At 41.8% G+C, this 24,462-nt stretch overlaps 2 protein-coding genes across 3 annotated transcripts in view; one reads left to right on the forward strand and one right to left on the reverse strand.

Annotated features, from left to right (window-relative positions):
- On the forward strand, positions 1-23,690 carry dennd4a (DENN/MADD domain containing 4A). Of its 2 annotated transcripts, XM_023422501.2 has the most exons (31): positions 1-197; positions 4,830-5,161; positions 5,372-5,618; positions 5,723-5,792; positions 5,936-6,105; positions 6,952-7,190; positions 7,307-7,373; positions 7,508-7,566; positions 7,670-7,814; positions 8,094-8,269; positions 8,638-8,738; positions 9,927-10,145; positions 10,583-10,728; positions 11,193-11,213; positions 12,834-12,967; positions 13,325-13,457; positions 13,784-13,990; positions 14,113-14,241; positions 14,352-14,496; positions 15,721-15,843; positions 16,640-16,750; positions 17,340-17,414; positions 17,533-18,359; positions 18,483-18,699; positions 19,303-19,394; positions 19,514-19,689; positions 20,022-20,418; positions 20,737-20,854; positions 21,146-21,308; positions 21,400-21,464; positions 21,852-23,690. In XM_023422501.2, the coding sequence occupies exons 2-31, from the start codon at positions 4,851-4,853 to the stop codon at positions 21,986-21,988; spliced, it is 5,220 nt and encodes a 1,739-aa protein (XP_023278269.1). In that variant the 5' UTR covers positions 1-197; positions 4,830-4,850; the 3' UTR covers positions 21,989-23,690. The 2 variants fall into 2 exon arrangements, with proteins under 2 accessions (XP_023278269.1, XP_023278270.1); XM_023422502.2 differs by lacking the exon at positions 11,193-11,213.
- LOC111666969 (sodium/potassium/calcium exchanger 1-like) overlaps positions 22,750-24,462 on the reverse strand; it is an 8,004-nt gene continuing 6,291 nt past the window's right edge. Inside the window, exon 9 of the mRNA XM_023422504.2 lies at positions 22,750-24,453. Coding sequence (XP_023278272.1) covers positions 24,204-24,453 — 250 coding nt within the window. The 3' untranslated portion in view covers positions 22,750-24,203. The remainder of the gene's footprint in view (positions 24,454-24,462) is intronic.

Below are 24,462 nucleotides of genomic sequence, written 5' to 3' on the forward strand. Positions count from 1 at the left end.
TGTACACAGGCTATTTGGATGCGTCCATCCCACTGTGAATTCTTTTTTTTGGTGTTTTTTTTACGATAACACAGAGGAAAAAATATAAATAAAAGAAGCAAACGCCGAGGGATAAAATTAGCTATCAACAGAAATCTCGGTTTTATTTCGCCTCGTATTCGACACATTGATCTTGCAGTCGTCGTGATTCGTCAGATGTGAGTAGATTCTTCTTTTATTGAGGATAAAAACAAACCAACCTCACACACCCAGTCTCTATAATGAAGGGGTCTCCCAACCTTAATTTTTAATAATTTGAACCTGTGATTGTACGTGAGGTGATGACTGTTATCGCTACAAACTGAATCCTTTATTATTATTATTTTAATGTTGGATGCTTGGTTAGGATAATTCAAAAGGTAAACAGGTCATATTATTGTTGTATAGCTATATGCATTGCAAGAATAACTTAATGCTTTATAGTGAGCATCGCTGCCTGTGTGTGATTCACTATATTTACAGTGCGCTCATTGGCTACAATGAAGTCATATGGAGGCTTATTTCGTTGCATCCCGTGTAGATGCTCTATAAGATGGCTTCTTCTGGTCGGGGCATATGAGAAAACCCCTCTGTATTATTGTGGTCGCTGTGATCAGTTATGTTTTTCAATGACCATTTGCTTGCTTTATGGTATTCCTAATGTAGTTGCAAGCTTATCATGGAGGGTTCCTATATATATATATATATATATATATATATATATATATATATATATTTGCAGTACCACCTTAGAGTATTTAATTCTTAATCTTTTTGCTCTGTTTATCTTGGGCGTGTGTGGTTTCCTCATCAAGCAGCCAGGGTCTCCCCCTGTCAAACATAAGGAATGCAAATGGATGATGAGGGTGAGGGTTGTCTTCATGGCTAAGAGGGAACAGATGCTGAGTGAAATGTTGTGGTGGTTCCCTCCCCAGATCAGACTGCCCATCCTCCCTGCCCCCCTGCTGTTAACACATCCCTCTCTAATCCCTGCAAAGCCTGGGTCTGACTGTCCAGCAGCCGCGGCCTCTGTCTATTGGGCCATAATTACAAGACCACTGTGATGCTCAAAGCAAAAGTGAAAAGGCCTTTATTTCACTTCACAATATCACATGCATTATAGAGACAGGGTCTAGTTTTTTTTATGGTTTAATGTCAAAATTCTGCTGTTTGGGGGGAAATGTAGAAAATAAAATGTTTCTTGCATGGAATACTGTATCAAGAAGACATGTAAGATAAATAATCAATTATTTTTTTTCAAATGACAAAAGCTCCTGTTATAATTTAAAAATGTTGGATTTAATCACAGTTCTGTCAGAACTTTGAAATATTTGCCACTGTTCAAGCTTTTAACATTTTCTTCTTTATTATTTAGTGAAATATTCTAGCCAAAGGCCCAAGGTACCCATGCTTAACATACCAGGCTGAAATATAAGGGAGTCTTTAAAATTATGCATAAGATGTCAAGAATATTACATTTAAACTATCTACAAAAGGCATCTTGGAATATGTCAAATGAAGCTTTGGGACTATCAAATACAGAAAATGATGAGTTATGTGAGACAGTGTGGGAAAAATCTAATTTTGTGGCTTTCTGTGAAAGCAATCAATCCAAACATGAAACCATTATGGCACAAGTGGTTAGAGAATTACTGCAAATCTGACGGTTGGAGGTGACTCATAAAAACAATAGTGGATGTGAATGGGGAAGTTGGCTTGTTTTCTGGTGAGAAGAGGAAATCCGCTGTGTCCTTATTTGTCTGCTTTTATGAAGAAAACTGTGGTGAATGAAAAGATTGCAGTTTCTGGGGAGACCGTGAGTCACTCACTTCCAGTGTTGAGCTAACGCAGGGTTGCCTGCAATTAGTGTGATGGTGTGAGACTGTTGAAAATCATATGGAAAATAAAACGTCAAGTCTGGTCGAATCGGGTTTATTTATGGGCCCAAAGAAGTTTAGAGGACAAGTCTTCCTAGACTGATACACAGAACAATCAAAGTTATGCAGTATTATGTAGACAAAAACAAAGCACTGCACACATGACAGCAGAAGGCTAATGACCTTTCGACTCTGGTGCAGCCTGCCCAGCAGTACTAATGGAAAACACACAAAAACCACTGCTAGGAGAAAAGGGAAAAACTGTGGACAAGACCTGCTCACTGAGAGGTGACATGAATGTGTAATAGCTTCCAGGTCAATACAAGAAGGAGGCCACGAACATGAATAAAAACTTAATTAGATAAACAGACAGAAACTATACCTGTTCATTGTACATTCAGGGTATATCTGTTAATATTTAGACCTGAATAATTTTATTCTCTGGCTCTCCCAGAGACTCTGTGGTAATGAAACAGCCCATTAGTAATTTCAGCATCTCAGTGAGAAACATAGAATCTTCAATTTTAATGTTGTTGCTATGGTGAGGATTAGATATGATTTTAGGCCTGTGCTTCCTGTTGAGGGGGAGGAACAGACGCAGTGGATGTCGTGGTAGTTGGAACTGGAGATTACATCTATATTTAATCCTGAACCTTCCAAGTATTGTATGACACATCTGCCATGCCATCAACTGTATATTTAGCAGCACTCATGCGATACCTACTGAGAGCGGGGATGTTATTACGGATTGGTGTGAGTGCTGTGTCACATTCAAAGGAAGGGGGATCTACTGAACGGAATAATTAAGGCCTTTGATGACTTTCATTGGTTGTAAGTTCCCTAAGTAAAATAGAAATTTGATTCTTTATTTCATAATAACTCTGTTTTGCTCTGTCTCCATTTGGATCAGTCTGTGAATTTGATCACAGTTACAATGAAAAGTTTGTGAACCCTCTAGTAGATTATCTGAATAGTATATTACCTCAAATGAGACTTGAGATTTGAGCAGCATGAGACATCTTTTGTTTGGAAGGCGTTTAATAGTCTAATCCATCCAAGACGGGAAAAAAGATGATCTTTTATAGACAAATCAGTGTTGAAAATTTAAAGGCTGCTGAATAAAAAATACTTTGGTGCCATTTGTCAGAGGGATAGGAAAGTACAACCAGTGGAGAAACATGGAAAAGAGACTATTTAAGCAACTAAGCAACTTTAAATATGCATCAGTTGTGAAATAATGGGACATTTTGAAAGACACAGAATGTGTCAAATTCTGGACTTTTTTGTTTTCCAGAAATCAACTTTACAGCTCATACCACTTTTTAAATTATTTTTTGAGAGCAACAATGAACAAAAGATGCAAGGGAAACATAAATACTATAAATCATAAGTGCTACTGTAACGTGTATTTACATATTTTTGCCATTTAATGAAAACCAGTTTTGGAAGGAAATCTGAAATAAACTGTCCACTTTTTGCTATACATGCTGAGTCACTGGGTTTACCCACAGGGCTGCAGAGTGCAAATAACCTGCATCAACACAGCCACTGGCTAACCAGGGAACATTGGACTTAAAGACTCTTTAATGCAGATGAAAACACTGTAAGGCCAAGAGTGATGATGAGTCATCATTTTGAAATACCACTCTCACTGATGCACAGAGCAAACAGGCTTCTGAAACAAGATATTAGACTGAATTTTATTCGTAAATTGTTTTGCTTGGTCTTATGGATTCTAGGAGGATCAGTAATTAGCCAAATAAGTAAATCCAGGTGTCGTTGGATCAGCAGTAACAGCGAAATCATTCTCATCCCAGCATGAGCGTGAGCATGAAAATGGAAATTCTGCAGCATGTTTGCTACTATAGATTATCTTGTTTTTTTGGCCCCTTGTTCTCATGTTAGCGGTCAGTTTCACGCCCTAAGCCAGTAAGCAGTGCTTAGTTTTCTGTCCTATCACACGGCCACAGAGGAGGACAGCACACAGATCCATTCGCTTTAAAGCCAGTGGAAGCTAAAGTCCAATGGCTTTAAAGTGGGTGACATGGTCGTGGCTTCTTGTAGTACCATGGCTCCTGGTAGTGACACATCTAGCACAGAGGAGTGGGATAACTTTATGCTAACTCCCTCATAGCCCAGTGGGGAAAATAATAGGCAGCTGTTTATCAGTTTGCTACTGAGTGTGGAAGAACTGCTGAGAGAGATAAAACAGGCTCTTCAGCTGAAGCACAATAAGCTGGCCCAGTGCTAAGAGGCCTTCCAGGGCTCCATGCTTTGTGATAAAGCTATAACAAGCTGACTCACAGGCGCTCCCTCTATTCCTTTTTTCTTCACAACATTGTTCAGCGCAGAATATACGCTGTCTGAATATCACCTCGCTAAAAGCTCCAAAAAAAGCTTTTTGCTGCACTACAGTGCGCACTCTCTTCTTTTCCCAATGCTCAATTACAGTTCTGGTACTTTTCCTTTCCACACATTTTTTTCTTCTTCTTTTTCTACAGACGCATGTGTTTTATTTTACATAATCAGTCAGGGCATATAGCAAGGTCATTGGTCTTAAACCCTCCCATATTTCTTGGAGAAATATGGTGTTGTTGCAGACAGGAATGCATGCTAAATGCTTCCAGATGCTCTCATTATATTTGGTTATTTCTTCAGTATAGAATGTATGTGCAATGTAGGTAATGTCTCTGTTTTACATGCTGCACGGTATCTCTATCCCCATGATTCATTTAACAGTTATAGCAGCAAGACAATTAATAGAGTGTGCTCAGAGAGTGAATTTAATGCTGATGCTGCTCGGCCAGGTCCCTTCCTGATTGCAAAGGCCCACTTTCTTCCTGTGTTTAAGCTACACTACATCATATGTAATTGCAATATGTTTAAAATGTATAATGGAAGCCCTCCGCCTCTCTCCCTCTCTCTACTTTCCAGCCCTCAGTGTGGGAATGGGAAATGATGGAGGATAAAGGGCCTCGTGTAGCCGACTACTTTGTGGTTGCCGGCCTCACTGACTTGTCCAAGCCTCTGGAGGAGGAGCTCCACTTTGACGACGCCGGTCCCAAGTCTGTGAAACCCAACGCCCCCATCACCGACGTAGCTGTGGTGATCCGCTCCCTGGGTGAAGAGGTACCCCCGGGATTCACCTGTGTGGAAAGCACTCCCTCAGGCCTCTCTGCAGAGCTCAATGGAGCCAGCCTCAGGGGCCCGCAGATCTTCCTGTGTTTCAAGCGAGGCAGAGATAAGCCTCCACTGACAGATCTTGGGTAAGCAGTAATCCTCAGCCTGACCCTTTACTCACCCAGCACCACTAATCACTTCTCTGCCTTGGGTCACTGTAATCTGCTCTTAAACACATCCTTTAGTCTGACATCTCTTCTATGAATATATTATCAAAGTCGAATTCTTTCTCAAGAATGTCTTTGATTGAATAAAAATTGAGTAAAAAGTCAGTCTAACTCAGCCTTGTATTTCAGGGTTCTGTATGAGTGGAAAGAGAAGCTGAAGCCTGGATGTCACATCGTCCAGACCACGCCCTCAGGTCGCCCTGCCAACATCAGCAGCTCGTCCTCCCAACGCATCTACATCACCTACCGCCGTGCCCCGAAGAGCCAGCCCCACACTTCACTGGCTGTCACTGATGTTTGCATCATCATCCCAGGCAAGGGGGAGACACCCCCTCACACCTTCTGCAAGGTGGACAAGAACCTCAACAGCAGCATGGTGGGATACACCTCTGAGAACACAGCTAAATCTCAAGAATGCTAGCAAAAATAATTCATGTTTTCATTGACCTGTGGTGGTCTGTGTCTTTTCTCGTATTCCAGTGGGGATCTTCGATCTACCTTTGTTATAAGAAATCTCTGGCTAAAGCAAACACAATTGCATACAAAGCAGGTAAACTATTGTGCAGAATATGCACTATGTATGAAATTTGATATTGGAATAGTCAGTATTTTATCACATCCTCTTTTCTCTATGTCAGCATGTAGTGAAGTTTCGAAGACGTATTTGACTGTGTTGTGTGTATTTGCGTCTAGGTCTGCTGTGTAGGTATCCTGAAGAGGACTATGAGTCCTTCCCACTGCCTGAGTCAGTGCCTATGTTCTGCCTGCCCATGGGGGCTACGATCGAGTGCTGGCCAGCGCACACCAAACACTCCCTGCCTGTTTTTTCCACATTTGTGCTGACAGGGGCCTCTGGAGAAAAGGTAACACCACCACCTACTGACACGAGTGTTACCAATAACCATGTCCGTTTCTCCGTGTTTGACTTATCTTGTCTTGCCTTTCTGTGTCATGCGAAACACACAGAAACCTACAAACCTGGACGCGATATTGCCAAGAAAAAGAAACACTACTTTTTCTTCAGAGTCTCATTTCTTTCATCATTTCATTTACATTATCATTAATTAAGCAGTTCTCCCAAAGTTGGCATCAGTTTCTCTGCCCTTTAATACACAAATGCTCTGTTAATTGCTTAATTTCAGCCAGCCTCTCCATCTTTATTTCCCCCTCTGTCTCTCTCTGCGCATTAGTATCCCTTATGGATTAGTATGTTGATGAACTGCAGGAGTATTTCTAAGAATACTAGACAATCTTAATCAACTTCCAAACTACGACTGGAATCAAAAACGGTCTAAAGGCTGTGTTTGGAATACTAAAAGGCTGTTAGGCTTTGAAAGCAATGCAGCATAAAATATTTTTTTGCAGCTCATCTTTTGAATAATGGATAACCCATGCGCCACTTGGGCTGGTGCACAAGTTTTAACTGCTGAATGCCTCAGTGCTCACTCCTTCTTTCCTGCAACCTCTAGTCTGCAGGCTAGTCTCCTGGCACTTCATGCCTGGAATGATTTGTTTATTTATTTGGGAGGAACAACTTCAAAGGACTGAGGATGATTTAGCTGATTTATTAGGATGAAAATTCTCTAGTGGAGCAGCCACAACATCCTTACCTGAATAAGTTCTTTCAAAGGACCTCTGACTACTGTGGTTTAAATCTTTGTAATGTTATTGAATCATCAACCTTTATATTGTGATCCCTTTGTGTGCAGGTGTACGGAGCAGCCATCCAGTTCTATGAGCCTTACTCAGAGGAGAATCTGTCTGAGCGTCAGCGCTCACAGCTCGGCCTGCCAAGCTCTGATCTCGGACCTGACGGGACCAGAAGTGTTTACAGCAACAAGAGCATCTGTCTGCTCTCCCACTGGCCCTTCTTCCAATCCTTCAGGAGCTTTCTAACGTTCCTCTACCGATACTCCATCTCTGGGCCACATGCTCTGCCTATTGAAAAGTTAGCAAGTTTAACAGATTTAGTCTTTTTGTTGAAGTCTATCATAAACTGGTTAATTCTTAGTCTTACAGACAGTACTTGGTGTCTTTACTGACTCATTTTCTCTTTACTTTCAGGCACATCTTTCACTTCATGCAAAGTGTGCCATTCCCCTCCACTCAGAGACCACGCATCCTAGTGCAGGTGGGCTCAATATGTGACATTTGATGAGTGCTTGCTTTATTTGGTTCGTCATGAAAGTCTGTAAACACACTGTAATCACAAGCTGAATCCTCCACCCACTGCTGCTCTAACGCTCCTCTGTGCATCTTCCATAGTTGTCTCCACATGACAGTCTGATGCTGAGCCAGCCTGTCTCCTCTCCGCTGCCTCTCAGGTGGGGGAACGTCAGTAAAATATAAAATTATAACACAAAGACATACTATATTTGTTGCTTTCTTGATCTGATTTTGTTTTTTTTTTGTTTTTTTGTGCACTAGTGGTGGAAGCCTCTCTACATTACTGCTGAATCTGGGCCCGAAAAACGCAGCCACTCTTCTGGTGTTGGCTGTTACAGAGCACAAGATCCTGGTTCATTCTTTGCGTCCAGCGGTACTCACCAGTGTCACAGAGGCCCTTGTGTCTGTAAGTGGTTTGTTCTTTTCTTTCCATTACACTAATAATAACTCTTAAGAGGACGGTCTTTAATGTGATTAGAGGTACAATAGTTGATGAGGTAAAAGGCAGGGCCGTGGCATCAATAAATCACCCATAATCACATCAAAGAAGACCCTCGCTTATGGCATTAGTGGTGCAGTAGTTGCTGACTATCTCCCAGTTTAAATCTCTTCTTTTGTCCCTGCAGTTTATGTATGAATTATATGGATGCATTTATACTGATGGATGTGTCTCTTCCCTTTTCAGATGATCTTTCCCTTCCACTGGCCGTGCCCCTACATCCCTCTGTGCCCGCTGGCCCTGGCCGATGTGCTCAGTGCACCGTGTCCTTTCATTGTGGGTGTGGACTCCAGATACTTTGACCTTTACGTGCCCCCATCTGACATCAGCTGTGTGGATCTGGACACCAACACTATCTCCCAGTAAGTAACCTCTAACCGCAATCCCTCCGTGATAGATGGCCACCTTCAACTTTAACACACCCAAGCGAAAACCATCTTCCCATGATTTAGGCTTTTTATTGGTTTGATGATGAAAGTTCTTCCCAGGGTTATCTGTATAAGTCAGTGAGAGCCTCTTTTATGTAACGATAAGAGCTGGAATGTGAAATATTCTTACTATACACGAAAGCACATTTGGGTCCCACTGGTCCACCACATCAATCCAAAAGCTATTTTGCAATTGTAGTTGTAAGTGCTGATGTCAGTAAATCTATCTCCCTCCTTGTAGCTTTTTGCAATGTTTCTTCACTGTCCTCCCGTGTAATGAAAACCATATGGTGTGCTTTCAGAAAAGACGACAAGAAGGCTTTAACGTGGAAAATCTTGCCGAGGAGAGCCTGCAAATATCTTCTGAATACCCTGAATAAGCTCTATCAACAGCTCACTGAGGGTGAGTCCAGTCTGCTGTGTCATTTTATGTGTAGTTTCATGAATAATTTAGGCTGGCTACTTAAGGCTGTTGAGTCAGCCTGTAGAGTCAATTTACAGGAAAAGCTCATTAGATGATTACATTGTTATATAAAACCAACCGATAATGTTTTGTGCATCCCAGGAGATATTGTGGATGAAGTGTAATTTAGTCTTATGGTATACACTCCTACTCAACCTGCCTCATCTACTTATACTTCAATTTGTCAAATACTGTGTTTCCCAGAATCGCTTTTGCCCCTTTACTCAAATTTCAGCATATGGCTGTATAGTATTATGGGCTAATGTGGTCTGTCAGAAGAGAAAACAGAAATATCTGCCTATTCTAACATGGATTACTTGTCACTGTCACAATTAAACATCAATGCCAAATGAATCCCTTTCATTGTAGCAAATTAACATTTATCTTTGATGCTTTCTGCTATCACACTATATTTTAGCTGAACTGGAATGATGCAATGTCAGCTGGTCTGAATTGATCTAGTTATAATGAAACCCACTGTACAAATAAGAAATGGTTACCAATAGTTGTATACAGCAGTGTTTTAGAGTTAGTAAAATATCTCAACAGCTGGATGGATTACCATGAAATCTTGTGCAGATATTCATAGTCCCAATAAGATCAATCCTAAAGACTTTGGTGATCGCCTGACTTTTAGTCTAATACCACGAGGTTGACATTTGCTTTTTTTAAGAGAAATGTCTCAAAAATATGAACGCTCCTGTGGCACCGTTATCAGATCAAAATTTCAATTAGTCCAATTATTTGGTTTATTACCAAATACTCGCAAAACTGATGACATTCCCACCAGCCTCGGTTTGTCTTTTTATTTTGTGCTCATGAGCAAATGTTTGTATGCTAACATATTAAACTAAGTGAACATGCTAAATTGTATGTCTGCTAAACAGCACGTCAGCACTGCCAGTGTCATCATGTTAGCATGCTGACATTCACATTTAGTTAGCATGGTTCTATCTTAGTCTCATTAACAGGTTGCCACTTGTCGTATTGTGGAAAGAGTTCTTACGCAAAAATAATAGTGTTTACTGTTATACCGGACTTTACTTCACAAGTTAGAATACCTTGTGTTGGCGTGTTTTTCATGTCCTCTATATACATTCCACGTTAACATCTGTTGTGTGCTCTCAGGTGGTCAGCTGAACCGTGAAGATGTGCAGATGGAGCACACAGTGACTGACAGTGAGCTCAACGGGGGGAAGAGCCTCCACACTCTGGAGCTGGAGATCCAGGAGGCCTTCCTGCGGTTCATGGCGGCCATCCTACGAGGATACCGCTCCTACCTGCTGCCCATCACCCAAGCCCCCTCTGAGAAGACCACAGATGCCAGCTCTCTCTTCGACATCCAAGGTACACTTCAGCCTCGGTCTATGATATCTATTACTGCATGTAATCGCAAAACACACTGACAAAGCTATTGTTGCCTTGCCTTCATGTGATTCAGTGCTGTTTGAGGTCTGAGCACTGCTGCATCAAAGTTTGGCCTAAATCACTGCTGTAATGACTCTGGTGATTTAGCTTAGGCCTCTGTGGAAATTAGACTTGGATGACGAGTCAGAGAAACGGCCATGATTAATAGCTCAATGTCCTTGCACATCTGTGTGCTCTGATGCAGCAGGGAAGAACTTGTTTCACAGCACGGTATTCATTTTCTGTAAATGCTGCATCTTGACGCCATAAACGTTCTGCAACAGATTGAGAAGTGCATGTCCAGATTTAGAATCATGACACTGCTATTAATCAACACCTGTCATGTGTTTCATTTTGTAACATGTTTTGTTCCATAGGCTTCCTGAAGAGCAGAGACCGCTCCCATCAGAGGTTTTACTCCCTCATGACCAAGACTCAAATGTTCAGCCGTTTCATAGAAGAGTGCTCATTCGTCAGCGATAAAGATGCTAGCCTGGCTTTCTTTGATGAGTGTGTTGATAAGGTGAGGCTTGCAGCTAATCTTTATTATGGATTTTACGTGTCACAGACAATTCATTAGAAAAACTGTATCATTGCGCTGTGCAAGAAAAATTGCTCCGGTAACAATATTTAGTCTTGCCTCAAACCATTTGCAGAAGTTCTTGGGAAAAAAAAGGCTGAGGCGTTTAGAGGAAAGATTACTCACACGCTTTCCTCTCAATTAAGATTGAGGTCTTTGTTTAATTTGAAGGAGCTAATAAGCAAATAACAGGAACTAATAGAAATAAACAACACCCCAACATCTCCCTTGAGCCTCTTATTACCATCAGCACTAAGCTTTTCTCGTCTATTATTTCCCTCCTGTTCTTTTCAATCCTTTTAAGTGTTTTTCTGTCTTTGTTCTCAGCCGTTTTCTTTTTCTCAGATTTTCTGCTTATTGTCTTCTTCTCTCTCTTTCTCTCTCTTCCTGACCCGCCTGCCTGGCAGCTATTCACCACTGGAGGCAAGGTAAGCTGCTAGAGCTTGTGCTGTAGTTTAAACCTGGGTGCACGTTTTAATACATTTTGCCTCTTTCAGTGATAGTAGCTTCAGGTGTGATCCAAGTCAAAGTGTTTTCATGGTTCAGGGCAGAGAGCTGTGTGTGTGTGTGTGTGTGTGTGTGTGTGTGTGTGTGTGTGTATGTGTGTACTCATTCTGAATAAGTCAAGGTGAAGTAAAGAGGGAGTGAAGCTAAAAGTGTAGTAAGGTCTTAAATGTGAGGGCGTGCATCAGCCATCTGCGTCTGTCAGCAGTCTGCATTATTGAACCAGGTGCCATTAGAATGAACAGCACAGAGAGGTTATGCAGAGCTGATTTTGTGGTGATGCTGAGATATAGAGATTAATTATTTGTGCTTGCCATTTTCTGAGACTCTGTGCACTTTCCGGACTTCAGTAGCCTCTGTGAAACATAATATACAAGAGAGGAAGATAAAGATGGAGGCGGTAATCCTTATTTGTCAAAATGTTATGATGTTTAGTTGTGCAAATCCTACGTCATGTGGGCCTCATTGTCAGTTAGAGGCCTAATCTTGTGGGGACTTGACAGCTTTCATTAACACATCCTGCCTTCACATGTTTTGTAACACACAAAAATGACAAAACACCAACCTCCCCTCCAGAAAAACCCTTTGTGCTTGCAAACTTGTGCAATCAGGAAGTCGCATTTACATCCTGCATGAACGTTTTGAGCTCCTGTATGAATGGTCATTGCGGTCATTATTGAGAAGTGGAAGCATTGATTCATTCAGCGTCATTGCTGCTGAGGTTGACAACAAGTGCGTGATTGGGAAAGACCGCTTGGGTGTAAGAGGAAGGGCAACAAGCGGAGAAACACTGAGTGGAATCGAAGTGAGGGCAAACGGGTCAGTGACAGTCAGTTGACTGAATCATCCACTCGACTGAGTGGAACAAACGCTGTAAACGCAGTACCACTGGGGAGCTATTCAGCCGCTGCCAAATATTAACGTTTTTGTAAAGCTCATGCCTAAGATAAGCTGCTAATCGATTCAGATAAGCCAAGTGACTGCACATCAGCATAGCAGGCTTTTTATGATCTCCCAGAAAACCATTCAGCGGTGATTTTCTCCTAAAAAAAAAAAACAACATGTAAGCTTTACCTTGTCATCCTCCTTTGTGCTGCTGCTGTTGTTCTCAGGCAGGCAGTGCGGCTTTGTACTCTTCTCTCCATAGAGCAGATCCGTCGGTCAATTTTGAGTTGAAGGAGATTTGACAGCTTAGTAACAAGCATTGCTGCCAAAGCAGTAAAGTGTAATGGTTTCATGTCCAACATGGCATTTTGTCCAGGTCACTGCGGCCTGGATTAATTTAGTCTTGGAAGATTCGTAGGATCAAGCCTCTGCCTTGGCAGTAGGCTGGACCGGGGACAGGGGCCATATTTCTGGTGTAAATGGACTCATTACTGACATCTGTTTGTCCTCTCTGACCCTCATATCCGCACTGATCTGAGGGCTCATATGGTATCAGGTGCCTGTGAGCCTCCAAACAGCATTAGCCTATGGATTTGTGTTTACAGCAAAGCTAAGAGGAAAGATGAAAGACAATGACGAAAGTGTTTTTCCCTTGCAAGGTGGACAGTGAGCGGCCGGAGGACACCAGATTGATCGAACTGGATGAATCCCACCGCAGTGAGCACACAGTCTATATCAACCCTCCAGAGCTGCCTCCACTGCCGCAGGGAGAAGAGCATCCTCTGTGCTATAGGTACCACACTGCAGATCAATCTCTTGACAACAAAGCAAACTGTTTCTTTCTTTTACAATGTCTTATTCACTTCGAGAGCACTTTTCACAGACACTGGGTGCACACAATACGGCTCCCGAAGGAGAGACTTAGTGTAAATTGCTTCTCTTGTTAAATAATTTGTCACTGCTGTGGGGCTTTGTGATTATTTTGAGCCGGAACACATCGCTTTTGGATCCTTGTGTTGTTGCTCAAGCTTCCAGGGTGTCGGCGCCAAGCTGGTGTGCATGTCACTTTGCTTGCCTTTGTTTATGTGGGATTGATGCCTATTTCAGTTTATCTCATGTTATATGAGAGTGTGTATATGTATTTCTGCAGCTACTCTGGATTCCCTGTGCTGAATGTCGAGCTTCTGGAGCCACTGGAGGGACTAAATCCTCCATCAGCAGGCATGGCCTCGCGCCACAGCAGCCCAGCCAGCCCTACCGCCATCTTTAGACGCTCGAAACAGGTCGGCCATATATGTAGTTAGATTTTCTTGAAAACTGCTTTTAAAAAAAAAAAAAGAAAAAAAAAAAAATCTCTTTAACTTGTTTTTTGTATTTTGAGACCATATAATAAAAGATAAACATTAATATGTGTTAAATGTATCGTCAGATTTTATCCTTATTTGAGCCTTTTTCTTTCTTTGCATTTTCAGCTTATTTCACTGCAGCATTCATTCTTCATAAAGATGGATAAGGGTATAAATGTGAAAACAAAATGCAAATCGAGTTTCTAAAGGAAGATAAATCATCTCTGTATGTGATCTTTTTTTCTTTTCTTTTTTTATCTCAGGAGATCAAATCAGCTCAAAGGATGGCCAAAACCTATTCATCTATGCCTCAGATGTGGTCCAAGTGTCTGTTGCGCCACTGCTATGGCCTGTGGTTCATCTGCCTGCCAGGATTCGTCGGGACCTGCCACTCTAAGGTTCGAGCTCTGCGTACAGCTTACGATGTGCTGAGGAGGATGCAGGACAAGAAGCTACAGGCTCCAGATGAGGTAGGAAACTGAATTATAAGACAACCACACAGATATATACATGTGTATTAATGACATTAATGAAGTTTTTGAAGTTATAGTGCACATCTTCAGCTTTAAAATCCTGATGTTTTCTGTCCAAGGTGTGTTACCGTGTGTTGCTGCAGCTGTGTGGCCAGTACAGCCAGCCTGTCCTGGCTGTCAAGGTGCTGTTTGAGATGAAAAAGGCTGGAGTTCAACCCAACGCCATCACCTATGGGTACTACAACAAGGTGTGTTCTCTTGATATAAATTGTACCTGCAAACAGTAAGCAATAAACAAGCTAATTTGACTTTGGTTTAAGTTTAAATCTAAAACTCTCCGACCATGTTCCTGCTTCAGGCGGTGCTGGAGAGCACCTGGCCCTCCACCACCAGAGGAGGCTACTTTCTGTGGGGAAAGCTGAGGAACGTGGTCCTAGGTGTGCTCCAGTTCAAGCAAGCCGGGAGAAAACAACAGACTTCTCACAGAGATCCTCAGCTTTCAGGTAAGACTACCAAAGTCCTGACTCAGGGACGCGTTAGATTTGATTTTTACAGATATTTGATAACCCCTAATTTCCATGGTAGTTTCCGCTAATAACTATACTCATATTCTTTTCATTTTATCACAATATTTCCACAAGCATCTGGTCTAACATCTGTCTAGAAAGTGAATCGTTGACGTCTCTTCTGCACAGATGCTGACTGTCAAAGTTTTTGTAAATATTAGAAGGGTGAAATTTGTTTCCGACAGTCATGACTCAAGAAATGCACAGAAAGTTAAATTTAAACATCATTAATTTAAAATTGACTATTAATCCACATCTGCTAATACAGCATATTATGCACTCCCACACTGCCTTCATACAAATACTAAAACATACACCAGTAGTCATTACTTTATATCCAAGACTCATTGCATTAAGTTCAGTGGTAAAGCCTTTTCACTTGCACACACATTCAGTAAATCACAGCCTGATAGAGAAGGATCTTATGTCTGTTCTTAATGAATAGACATGTAAATGAGTACGATCTTATGGGAGCAGTTTCTTCAAGGCATCTCTCATGGTCTCATAACAAGGTTTATCCTGACTCCAGCCTCCTCCAGCACATATTGTTCCCAACTCGCTTTTCTTTAATGACACTAATTAAAGAGAGTGAAGAGGTTTTCTTCCCCAGCAGTCACAGCACACAGGTTGCTCTAGATGTCAATTTCCGCAACAGCCCAAAGAGACTGTCATTACCATTATGACATGTTGTATGAGGGGCTCTAATGAAAACATCATGCTTTACACCATATACAGTAACACTGTTGTTGTTGTTGTAGTTTGATTTCATTCACTTCACAAAGAGGATTTTATACAAAATTTCAGAAAAGGAAATGTGATCATGTTAAGAAACAGGATTTAGTGGTTTGTGAAATGAAAATGTGCAGTTTAGTGTGATTCATTCAGCTCTCATTCTGCTCTCCTTTGAGCTAAAAATAAGCCAGAAAAAGTAAAAGCTTGATTTTCTTTTGGCGCCCTGGCGTCCTTTTGTGTTCAGCAATGTTCAATCATGATGACAGCTACCGCATGTGGGATTTAGAGCATCCCTGCTTCTTTGCCGTGGATGACAATGATTACATAAAGCGCTCTTAGCCCAGCTGGGCTCTAGTCTTATAATCCTGTTGGTACCCTGACATTTGTTTTAACCTCTCATCCTCTCTCTTATCTGTTATCTCCCTGCAGACGGCAGTGATCTTGACACAGTCAGTCATGGGAGTTTGGACAGTGCTAATGACTCTGCTGAGCGAACCTCCATCGACACTGACTTCACTAAAATGGACTCCAGTGATGATGGATTTAGTACAGGTAGGAAGCAGCGGCTTGGCTTTGTCCTTCCTCCAACTATTTCACTCTCATCCTAATTGTGTCACCGCTTCTCTTGGTGTCACAACGTCTGACAGTTAAATTGAATTGATTTGATTTACCACCTTAAATGTGTCCAAACCCCAGGATTCATAACCTTTAATTTTGCTTCCCTTTGCTTAAATGTCACTGGACTTAAATAAATTGCTCCAACATGTACCCTACACATTCTGCTTTTTATCAAGCACCCAACACCCACAGTAAGAAACGGAAGTGACCTGTAGCACAAAAACGCCTCAAGAACATGTCACCACATAACTATTAAGTCCCAGAAGTGACACGTGTTATAAATACATAACTCCATCAAGTAAATATTTTAAAATGGTAAGAAATAACAAATGCTAAAAACATGTTAAATATATTCCAATGGCTTTTAAAAGTGATGGGGGAAAATGTAAACTATGCAATCATCAGGAGGCACATGCACATCCATAAAATCTTTGTGCTTTTTCCTACAGTTTGACCTTGTGAATATGATGCTAGTTTTCAAAGACTCTTTTCCTCTCCTGCTGCTCCTGCTTTTCTATTCTGGGAGTGTTGCTGAGTGTGCTGCAAGCTGTAGGGAATGTCGCCATGCTCAAAACTCTCAGATCAATTGTCTCTTATCCACGGATCCATGGAGACTTAATATCTAGCTTTTGATTCACTCAGCGCTTTCTGAAAGAGGAAAACAGTCAGAAATAAAATATGAAAAATAACTGTGATTTTCAGAGGAATAAAGCTTCTTATCTGTTTGCAGGTGGACAGTCAGACCAAGGCTACGATTCACTGTCCAAAGAGGAGGAGAGACTGTGCGGCAGAGAGAGTGACAGCACGCCACTGGTGGAAGACAAAGGACAGAGCCAATCCAGTGAGTTATGCATTAACTGCTATCTCTAATCTTTGACACTTAGTGACCATTTGAGCAGAAGTGAATCACTGCGTACTGTCAGCAAAATGAAGACTCTCTCTTTAAAAGCTAGGGTGTCATATCGCAGTGTGGGTGTAAAGTATTCCCTACCCATCCATTTACTGATATATTTAGATGTTTTGGAGAAACAGATTCTGTTGATGGATGTATGTGTTACGTAAGCAGGTGATTGTGTGCGTGACAGGATTTGTTGCAAACAACAACATGCTGTGTCTCTCTGTTCCAGTCTTCATGATCAATGCTGCTCACTAAATAAGGCCTTCATCAGTCCTAATTGTCTCTAACTTTGTTTTTTAGCATTGAATATAAGACGACCATATTTTAAGATAAACAGCTCTCCCTTAAGGAAACACTCAGCTGCCAGTTTTCCCATCTCCACCACACTGCAACAGCTTTATATTGGCATAAACAACAACACTACAGCTGCAGTTTACATTCATAAGTGTAGTCGAATGAATCCTTTGCAATAACAAAATTTGTGATTTTGTGTATTATCTCCTTGACAATTTGGTATCATTTAAATCTCCAGCACCTGAGATTGAAGTTCCAATCAGCAGCATATCTCCTTCTGCTAAAAGCTACAAATCAACAGATGCCAGTGCAGGTGAGTTTTATTCATAAAGAAGATTGCCATGATTGTGTAAAACAGTGCCACAGATTTTCAGTTTTACTGTATCAGAGCTGAATGCCTTGCCGCATTTTTTTTTATTTTGTTATCACAGGTAACGTTGACAGGCTGGTTTCCAGTCCATGCAGTGATGCCATTCTGTGTGGAGTTCTGCCAAAGACAGAGAGGCCAAAATCTCTAGACTTGTCTGGTGGACAGGGGAGCCTGAGGCTCACCGTGCCTCATCCTGGCGCAGCGAAGCAGCATCACGTAGCGGCTGAGAGACTGCATGGAGTAGAGGAAGAGGAGACAGAAACTGATAAACAGAAACCTCTGGTGGAGAGGAGTGTGAGCTGCAGTGATGCAGCGGAGAGGCAAGACTTCTCCATAGAGAGGAGTGTCAGCTTCAGTGCTGGGACTGTGAGGAGGACAGGTATAGAGATGGGATTTGACCCCCTGTCACTGATGGCGACCAAGGCGGTAGAGTGTGACCAGGACAACTGCAGCACACCTACCACCCGCCGCAACCTCGCCGAGGAGATCGAAATGTACATGAATAACGGCAACAGCCCTCTGAGCAGCCGCACGCCCAGTATGGACCTGCAGAACCCCTCGAGCCCCTTGTTTCGATCCCCTCCATCTCCTCACACCTCACCAAGACCCTCCACTCTACTGCGCTCCAACACACACCTCCCACTGCCTGTCAATCCCAAAGAGAGGCTGAGGCCATCACCATCTCTTCCTCTGGGTGACAGGCAGAGGCCTTCCTCATTAGTGTCACCCTCATCTCCTACTCCGTCCACCTCATCGTTCTCCATGGACTCTCTCCTCACACCGACTCTGGACATCTTTAAGAGCAGCGTCATTTCAGCAGGGAAGGGTGTGGCTGAGAAGGCCAGCCGCCTTTACTCTCGTCTGTCGTCCCAGACTTCATTAACACAGGTCAGTAGTGCAACATTTTTCACAAACAAATATTTCCAACACAATTGCTCATGGTATCAAATTGTGTCCTCGATGAACTATTGTAACGGTGACGGTATTATTTTCCTTTTTTCTCTCCTGCAGGATGCAAACTGTGACAGGATTAGTGTATCCTCACTGACCTCAGGAGAGGCAGACTGCTCCTCGCTTCTTGATAATGACTCCTGTCTGGACCCAGACGGCTTTACCTCACCCCAGCATGGCAGCATGTCCCGACTCAGGAGGAGCCCTGTTGTGGGCCATACTAACCTGGGCAGCCCCAGCACACCCAACAGAGTGTTCAGACACAACTCCTTCTCTGGTTTGTCCTTCAATCCATCTGCATAATCAATATTGTTGGAATAAAGCTGCTACTTTATGTTTTTCATTTTTGAATCTCGAAATGTTTGAGCTAGACAAACGACACAATCCACATGTATTTAAAGTAGTTTGCAGTCTTTATCAAAACATCTCCAGCTTAAAAAAAAAGGGCATTGCTTACAGCCATGCTCATTAAATTACTGCTTTAACTGCAGCATTGTATTGATCCCCAGCAAAACACTTCTTGACTATCTAAATTTAGAGCAAGAGTAGGGCTCGGTAATGGAGAGAGTCGGAGGTTTTTCTGTGGGAAACTAGGCCAGCAGGCAGGAGGGCTGATTCAGTGTGTAGGCTTTTCTGCACTCAGCCAAAGGCCCTATGCTAAACATATACACGTGCATGCACACTCACATGCACACTCCCAGAGACACGGATTTGCTAAACTTGAAACGTCCTCTGAGTGCGCTCTTTGAAGAACAGGGTGCTACTTAGTTTTATTCTTGCACATTTGCTTTATTTAATTCAGATATGTATAGCTTTGATAGTTGTGCTCAATCTTGGCTTTGCCTTCTGTGTCTTATTGCGTAACTTCCATTGTATCCAGGTGGTTTGGCGCTTCCCTCTAAAACTCCTCACACTCCAGATTCCTCCCCCGACACCAGCCGCTTCCAACCCACTCCCAATTACACCATAGAGGTAAGTTCCTCACGCATCAAAACCCCTTTTCGGACACTTCTCTTTAGATAGACTCGCACTGTCATGACTGAGTGTTACTGCATCTGATTTCCGCCACATCCCGATGGTTTTTGTTGCAGGTACTTATGTCCAGTTGCTCGCTGTGCAAGACGTGTGACTGTCTGGTGTATGACGAGGAGATCATGGCTGGCTGGACAGCAAATGACTCAAACCTCAATAGCACTTGTCCCTTCTGTGGCACAGCCTTCCTGCCTTTCCTGAATGTGGAAATCAAAGATCTGAGACCACAGAGCAGGTAAATACTCCCTGTGTAAACAAGTATTTACACATTTTATATTCAGGTACACACACTTTGAATAATTAATCAGGTACCTGCATCATTTCAGGCCGAATTCAGTAATAATATGAGGTTTAATGTCTTTGATCTCTTACACTAGATTGTCTATTTTTAGATTGCCTTGCTAGCTGTCTGGCACTTTTTTCAAAAAGCACTGACACACACGCACACACACACACACACACACACACACACACACACACACACACACACACACACACTCACTCAGACAGACACATCTTTTATCCAAGTGGCCTCTTTAAACAGATCCATGGTGTGTCTCCCCCCAGGTCTTCTAAGCAAAGTAATCCTGTTACTGAGGAGGACACGTCTGCGTCTCTCAATCCCGAGGCCAAAATGTCTGCGTCAGACTGTGCAGCTCAGTCACCTGCAGCTCCCCCGCAGAAGCAGGAGAGCAGTGGGAGTGCTGGGACAGCTGTGCCAGCCTCAGCCCCAGCCTCCGCCTCTGCTCCGGTGACGGTGCCCTACCTGAGCCCCCTGGTTCTGTGGAAGGAGCTGGAGAGCCTGCTGGTGAACGAGGGCGACCAGGCCATCTTCTCTCCGAGTGTTGTTGACCAACACCCCATAGTCTTCTGGAACCTCGTGTGGTACTTCCGAAGGCTGGAGCTGCCAAGCAACCTGCCAGCTCTAATCCTGGCCTCCCAGCACTGTAGCCAAGGAGACCAGGTAAATATGTCAACAAGCTCACCCACATATAGCTGTGTGTAGATTGACCCATTTAATATAAAGTCACCATTTAATCAGCTTTGTTTTAAAGTTCTTATGTGGAGGATGTGAACATTTGGGACTTTGGTGACTCCTAGTGGTAGTTTCAGAAAAGACACCGTCCAAACAGCAATGCATGAAAGCAGCACATATTTTCACTCATTTTTTGCAAACAAATGAAAACCACGTATTTTTAAAGACATAACATCCACTAACATCCTGCTCAAAGGGCCTGTAAGATACAGAATAAAGGATTAATCTTAATTTTACTCCCTTTAGACTCCTCAGAGCGTTTCATCCGAGGACAGTAAGCAAGTGCTGGTGAGGATTATGTGGGACAACCTGAAGTTGCACCAGGACAAAGTTCAGCCCTGCTACGTCCTGTGGAACACACACTGTAAGTTATTTCAGCATTTACTTTAACAGAATGATGTCAAGTATATTATGTTTCAAAAGGTGAAATTACTTTCAGAAAATCATGGTAACGCTGGCAAGAATGATTAAGGTCAGATATTTACATACAAATTAAATAATGCATATGAAGTAACTAGAAAGTCATGCATTATTCAGTTCAGAACTCCTATTAGTCATGCCTCCTATATCAGCGCTGCACTCTCAGACTGGATTCTGAGTGATGGAGATGAATGAACCTTTGATCAGGGTGACTTTTATCTCTCCTTCTTTGCAGGTGCCAATTCCCTGGTTCGCTCGGGGCTGTGTGAAGAAGGCCAGCTCTTCACCGTGGAGCTACTGCAGGGTTTTGTGAGAAGCATTAAAAAGAGTGATGTCTATCAACCCATGAGCCAGATCATCCAGCTGCTGGGGCCGGAGCTGGGTTTTAAGAGGCAGAGGTGAGGAAATAAAGATGTCAGTGTATAGTCATGTAGAGAACATGATGTGAATGGAAAGTCTAATTGCGTTTCTCTTCTTTCTTCCAAAAAGGAGCCTTTACAGAGATTTATTGTTCCTTGCTCTCGTTGCCTTGGGGAAGAACAACATTAATATAAGTGAGTTCAAAAGCCTATTTTCATTCATGCTAGTGGCATGGGTTGGTAATGTCAGTCCGTTGGTTGGACAGTTGAAACATCTCAACAACTATTGGATGGATTTCCATGAAATTTGGTACAGATATCAATAGTCCACATAGAATGAATCCTAATGACTTTGGTGATCCCTTGGCTTTTTCTTTAGCGCCACCAGCAGGTCAAAATGTCAATTTATCCAATACTTTGATTTGAAGCAAAAATCCTTCAAAATAAATGCTATTCCCATCAGCCGCATCTGTACTTTGTGTTTAGTGCTAATTATAAAGATGTTAGCATGCTAACACACTAAACTCAGATAGTGAATATCTACGTGAATAACATGTTTAATTCATTATTATCTCATTGCAGATGCTTTTGACCGGGAGTACAAGTTGGCATATGATCGCCTCACACCCAACCTGGTTAAACTGACACACAACTGTGACCGGCCCCCTGGAGCAGGGGTCATGGAGTGCAGGAGGACTTTTAGGGAGCCCAGTTTGTAAACTACTTCTCTCCTTCTGTCCCATTATGTTTTCCCCTCAAACTGTGGTCACTGCTGCTGTTCTCTTTTTTTTTATTTTCTTTGGACTGCTCTTCAGCCTCAGGACCTGCTCACCTGACTGAAGCACAGAGCTCTTTAAAGCACAATTGGAAAATGACACTTAATAATGTGAAGCAACTGCCATGAGTTTCATGTATACTGTTAGAGCAGAGAGGCAGGGAGAGGCATGGAATGACAAGCCTTGTCTTTGTAAATATTTAGAAAGTTCCACTGTATTTTCAGTATAACTATAGTAAAATGTTTGTACAGTTAATATACAGTCTATTTTATGACTTTGTTTCTGTTGAAGCTGTGAGTAAGTATGTAAAAGTAAGTGTATGATCACGTTGTCTAAATTCCTCAGTGGTCCTGGTGACCTTGTTAAGACTGTTGTTGAGTGTGTGTATAATAAGTACTTGCTCTTAGACGTTCATGTTTTTACAAAGCACTTAGACAAGATGAGCTCTGGCTTTTCATTTTCATTAGCATAACGCTGTGGCCCAGCAGCCTATGCTCAAGTGACTTTTCTATTTGGCAGCTGCAGGATTTACTGTACTGTCTAATATTTCCATTACATGCAGTTCACAAAAGAAATTGTTCCTCATCTGCACCCTGTAAACCTGGCATTGCCATGCTCATATGCCTGAATACACTAAACTAGATGATAACATCAAAAAAGTATAAAACATATTATTGCTTCCGAATCAAAAAGGGAGAACTCAATTAATGTATATGCACAATGTTTATTCATGTATCCTTTTTTGTACAATGTACCAAAAGAACCCAAAAAGGGAGTAACACTTATATGTTTTATTTACAGTTTTTAAGCAATACCTTTTTTAAAGTGAGGACTGAATAATTTCTGTGTTATAAGGGACCACCAAGGATACATTTCCTTAAAAACAGTACAATCAAACTAACAGGTGACAGATAAAAACTGAAAAATACATTTCTGTTGGTTTTATCAACACAATTTTTGATAAACAAATTAATGTATTGACACAGAAACAGATCTATAAAATTGTACAGAATATTTGATTCTAGTATTTTGTATATTTCTTTTTGGTCTTCACTGTATGGTGTAGATGTCAGGTTTAGACATTTGGACAACACTGCACTGTTTAAGGTCATTTTAACCACTTATAATAAAACTGACTGTTTAAAGGGATTTTGAACAGATGGCAATGCAGGATTCTTTGCACTGAGCATATTCAAAGATGTGTAAGCGTCAAAGGTGTTAAATTTGAACAACAGCTCTGACCTGCCCTAATTCAAAATCACGTCCAAAAATGTGTAATTGTTCACTGTGTTAATATTGTCTTTCACTTTTAACTGACAAAAACCTGCCTAGATTTCTATTTGTAGTGTGATGCAGCTGCACAGCTTATTACTGAACCTCACAGTTACTTATAATGATAAGATGCTGGATTAGATACAGCTGTGTGCTCACAGCATGTACATTTGCATTTTAACCACCTTGTAAGTTGTAAACGGTAAAAAAACAAAACAAAAAAACACAGTGATGACCAAAACATCATTTGATGTCTACATGTTGTTTACACTATTTGTCGATTAAAGCAATGTTTATTAAGTATTATTTATCATTTGTAACACAGATACTAATTTGTATGATTTTTACATTAAAAAAAGAAATCAAATTTTTTCCCTGGCTGGATCTATAGTTTGCTTTTCATTATGAATAAACACGTTTATTCTATGGATGTAAAGTTCATTTTTTTGTCCAAAATGAATAATAGGCCTGACCTTTTTTATAAAACCTGATGTGTATGAAGGTACAGTGAGTTCAAGCAAGCTCAGGTTCTCTATAATGAATGTTATAAAACAGTTGTTGGTGCAAGTGTATACTTACATTTCATACAAAATTCCCATTTCAAAACCTACATTTTCCAAAATGTGCACATATTCTAGATTTCTAATTCCATTACGCAGATGCTGTTTTGTAAACAGTGAAAAAAAGTAAAAAGTTCTAGCAAATGTTGTAGTATGTGTACTGCTGCTGACAGGTGAGACAAATGTGACCGGCAGCAATGCAGAACAACTACAGGAGCTTTCTGAATGGTGTCTACAGATAACAAGACCCTTGCTCATGAGCTCCATACATGTATAGGTCAGCAGTTGTGGCTCATGTTACAAGTGAGGTGAGAGAGAGCTTCAGTTCAGATGGAGACAGGGCAGATAATCATGCGATCCTCCAGCATCACGCTCAGCACCAGGAAGATAAAGTAGAGCAGGAACATGGTGGAGCCCAGTGCCTTATTCATCTTCCACTTACAGGATGCTATGGAGATGATGACGAAGAGGAGCATGAGGAAGAGGAGCACAATGGCACAGAAGAGCCCATTGCTGCTGACGGCCACTGGAGCTAGACCGTGGGTGGATGAGTACAGGAGCCACGGGACTGGCAGACTGACAGAG

This window comes from Seriola lalandi, unplaced genomic scaffold (genome assembly GCF_002814215.2).
Source record: "Seriola lalandi dorsalis isolate HSWRI2012SDOR001 ecotype SW California unplaced genomic scaffold, Sedor1 jcf7180002054682, whole genome shotgun sequence".
Taxonomy (NCBI): Eukaryota; Metazoa; Chordata; class Actinopteri; order Carangiformes; family Carangidae; genus Seriola; species Seriola lalandi.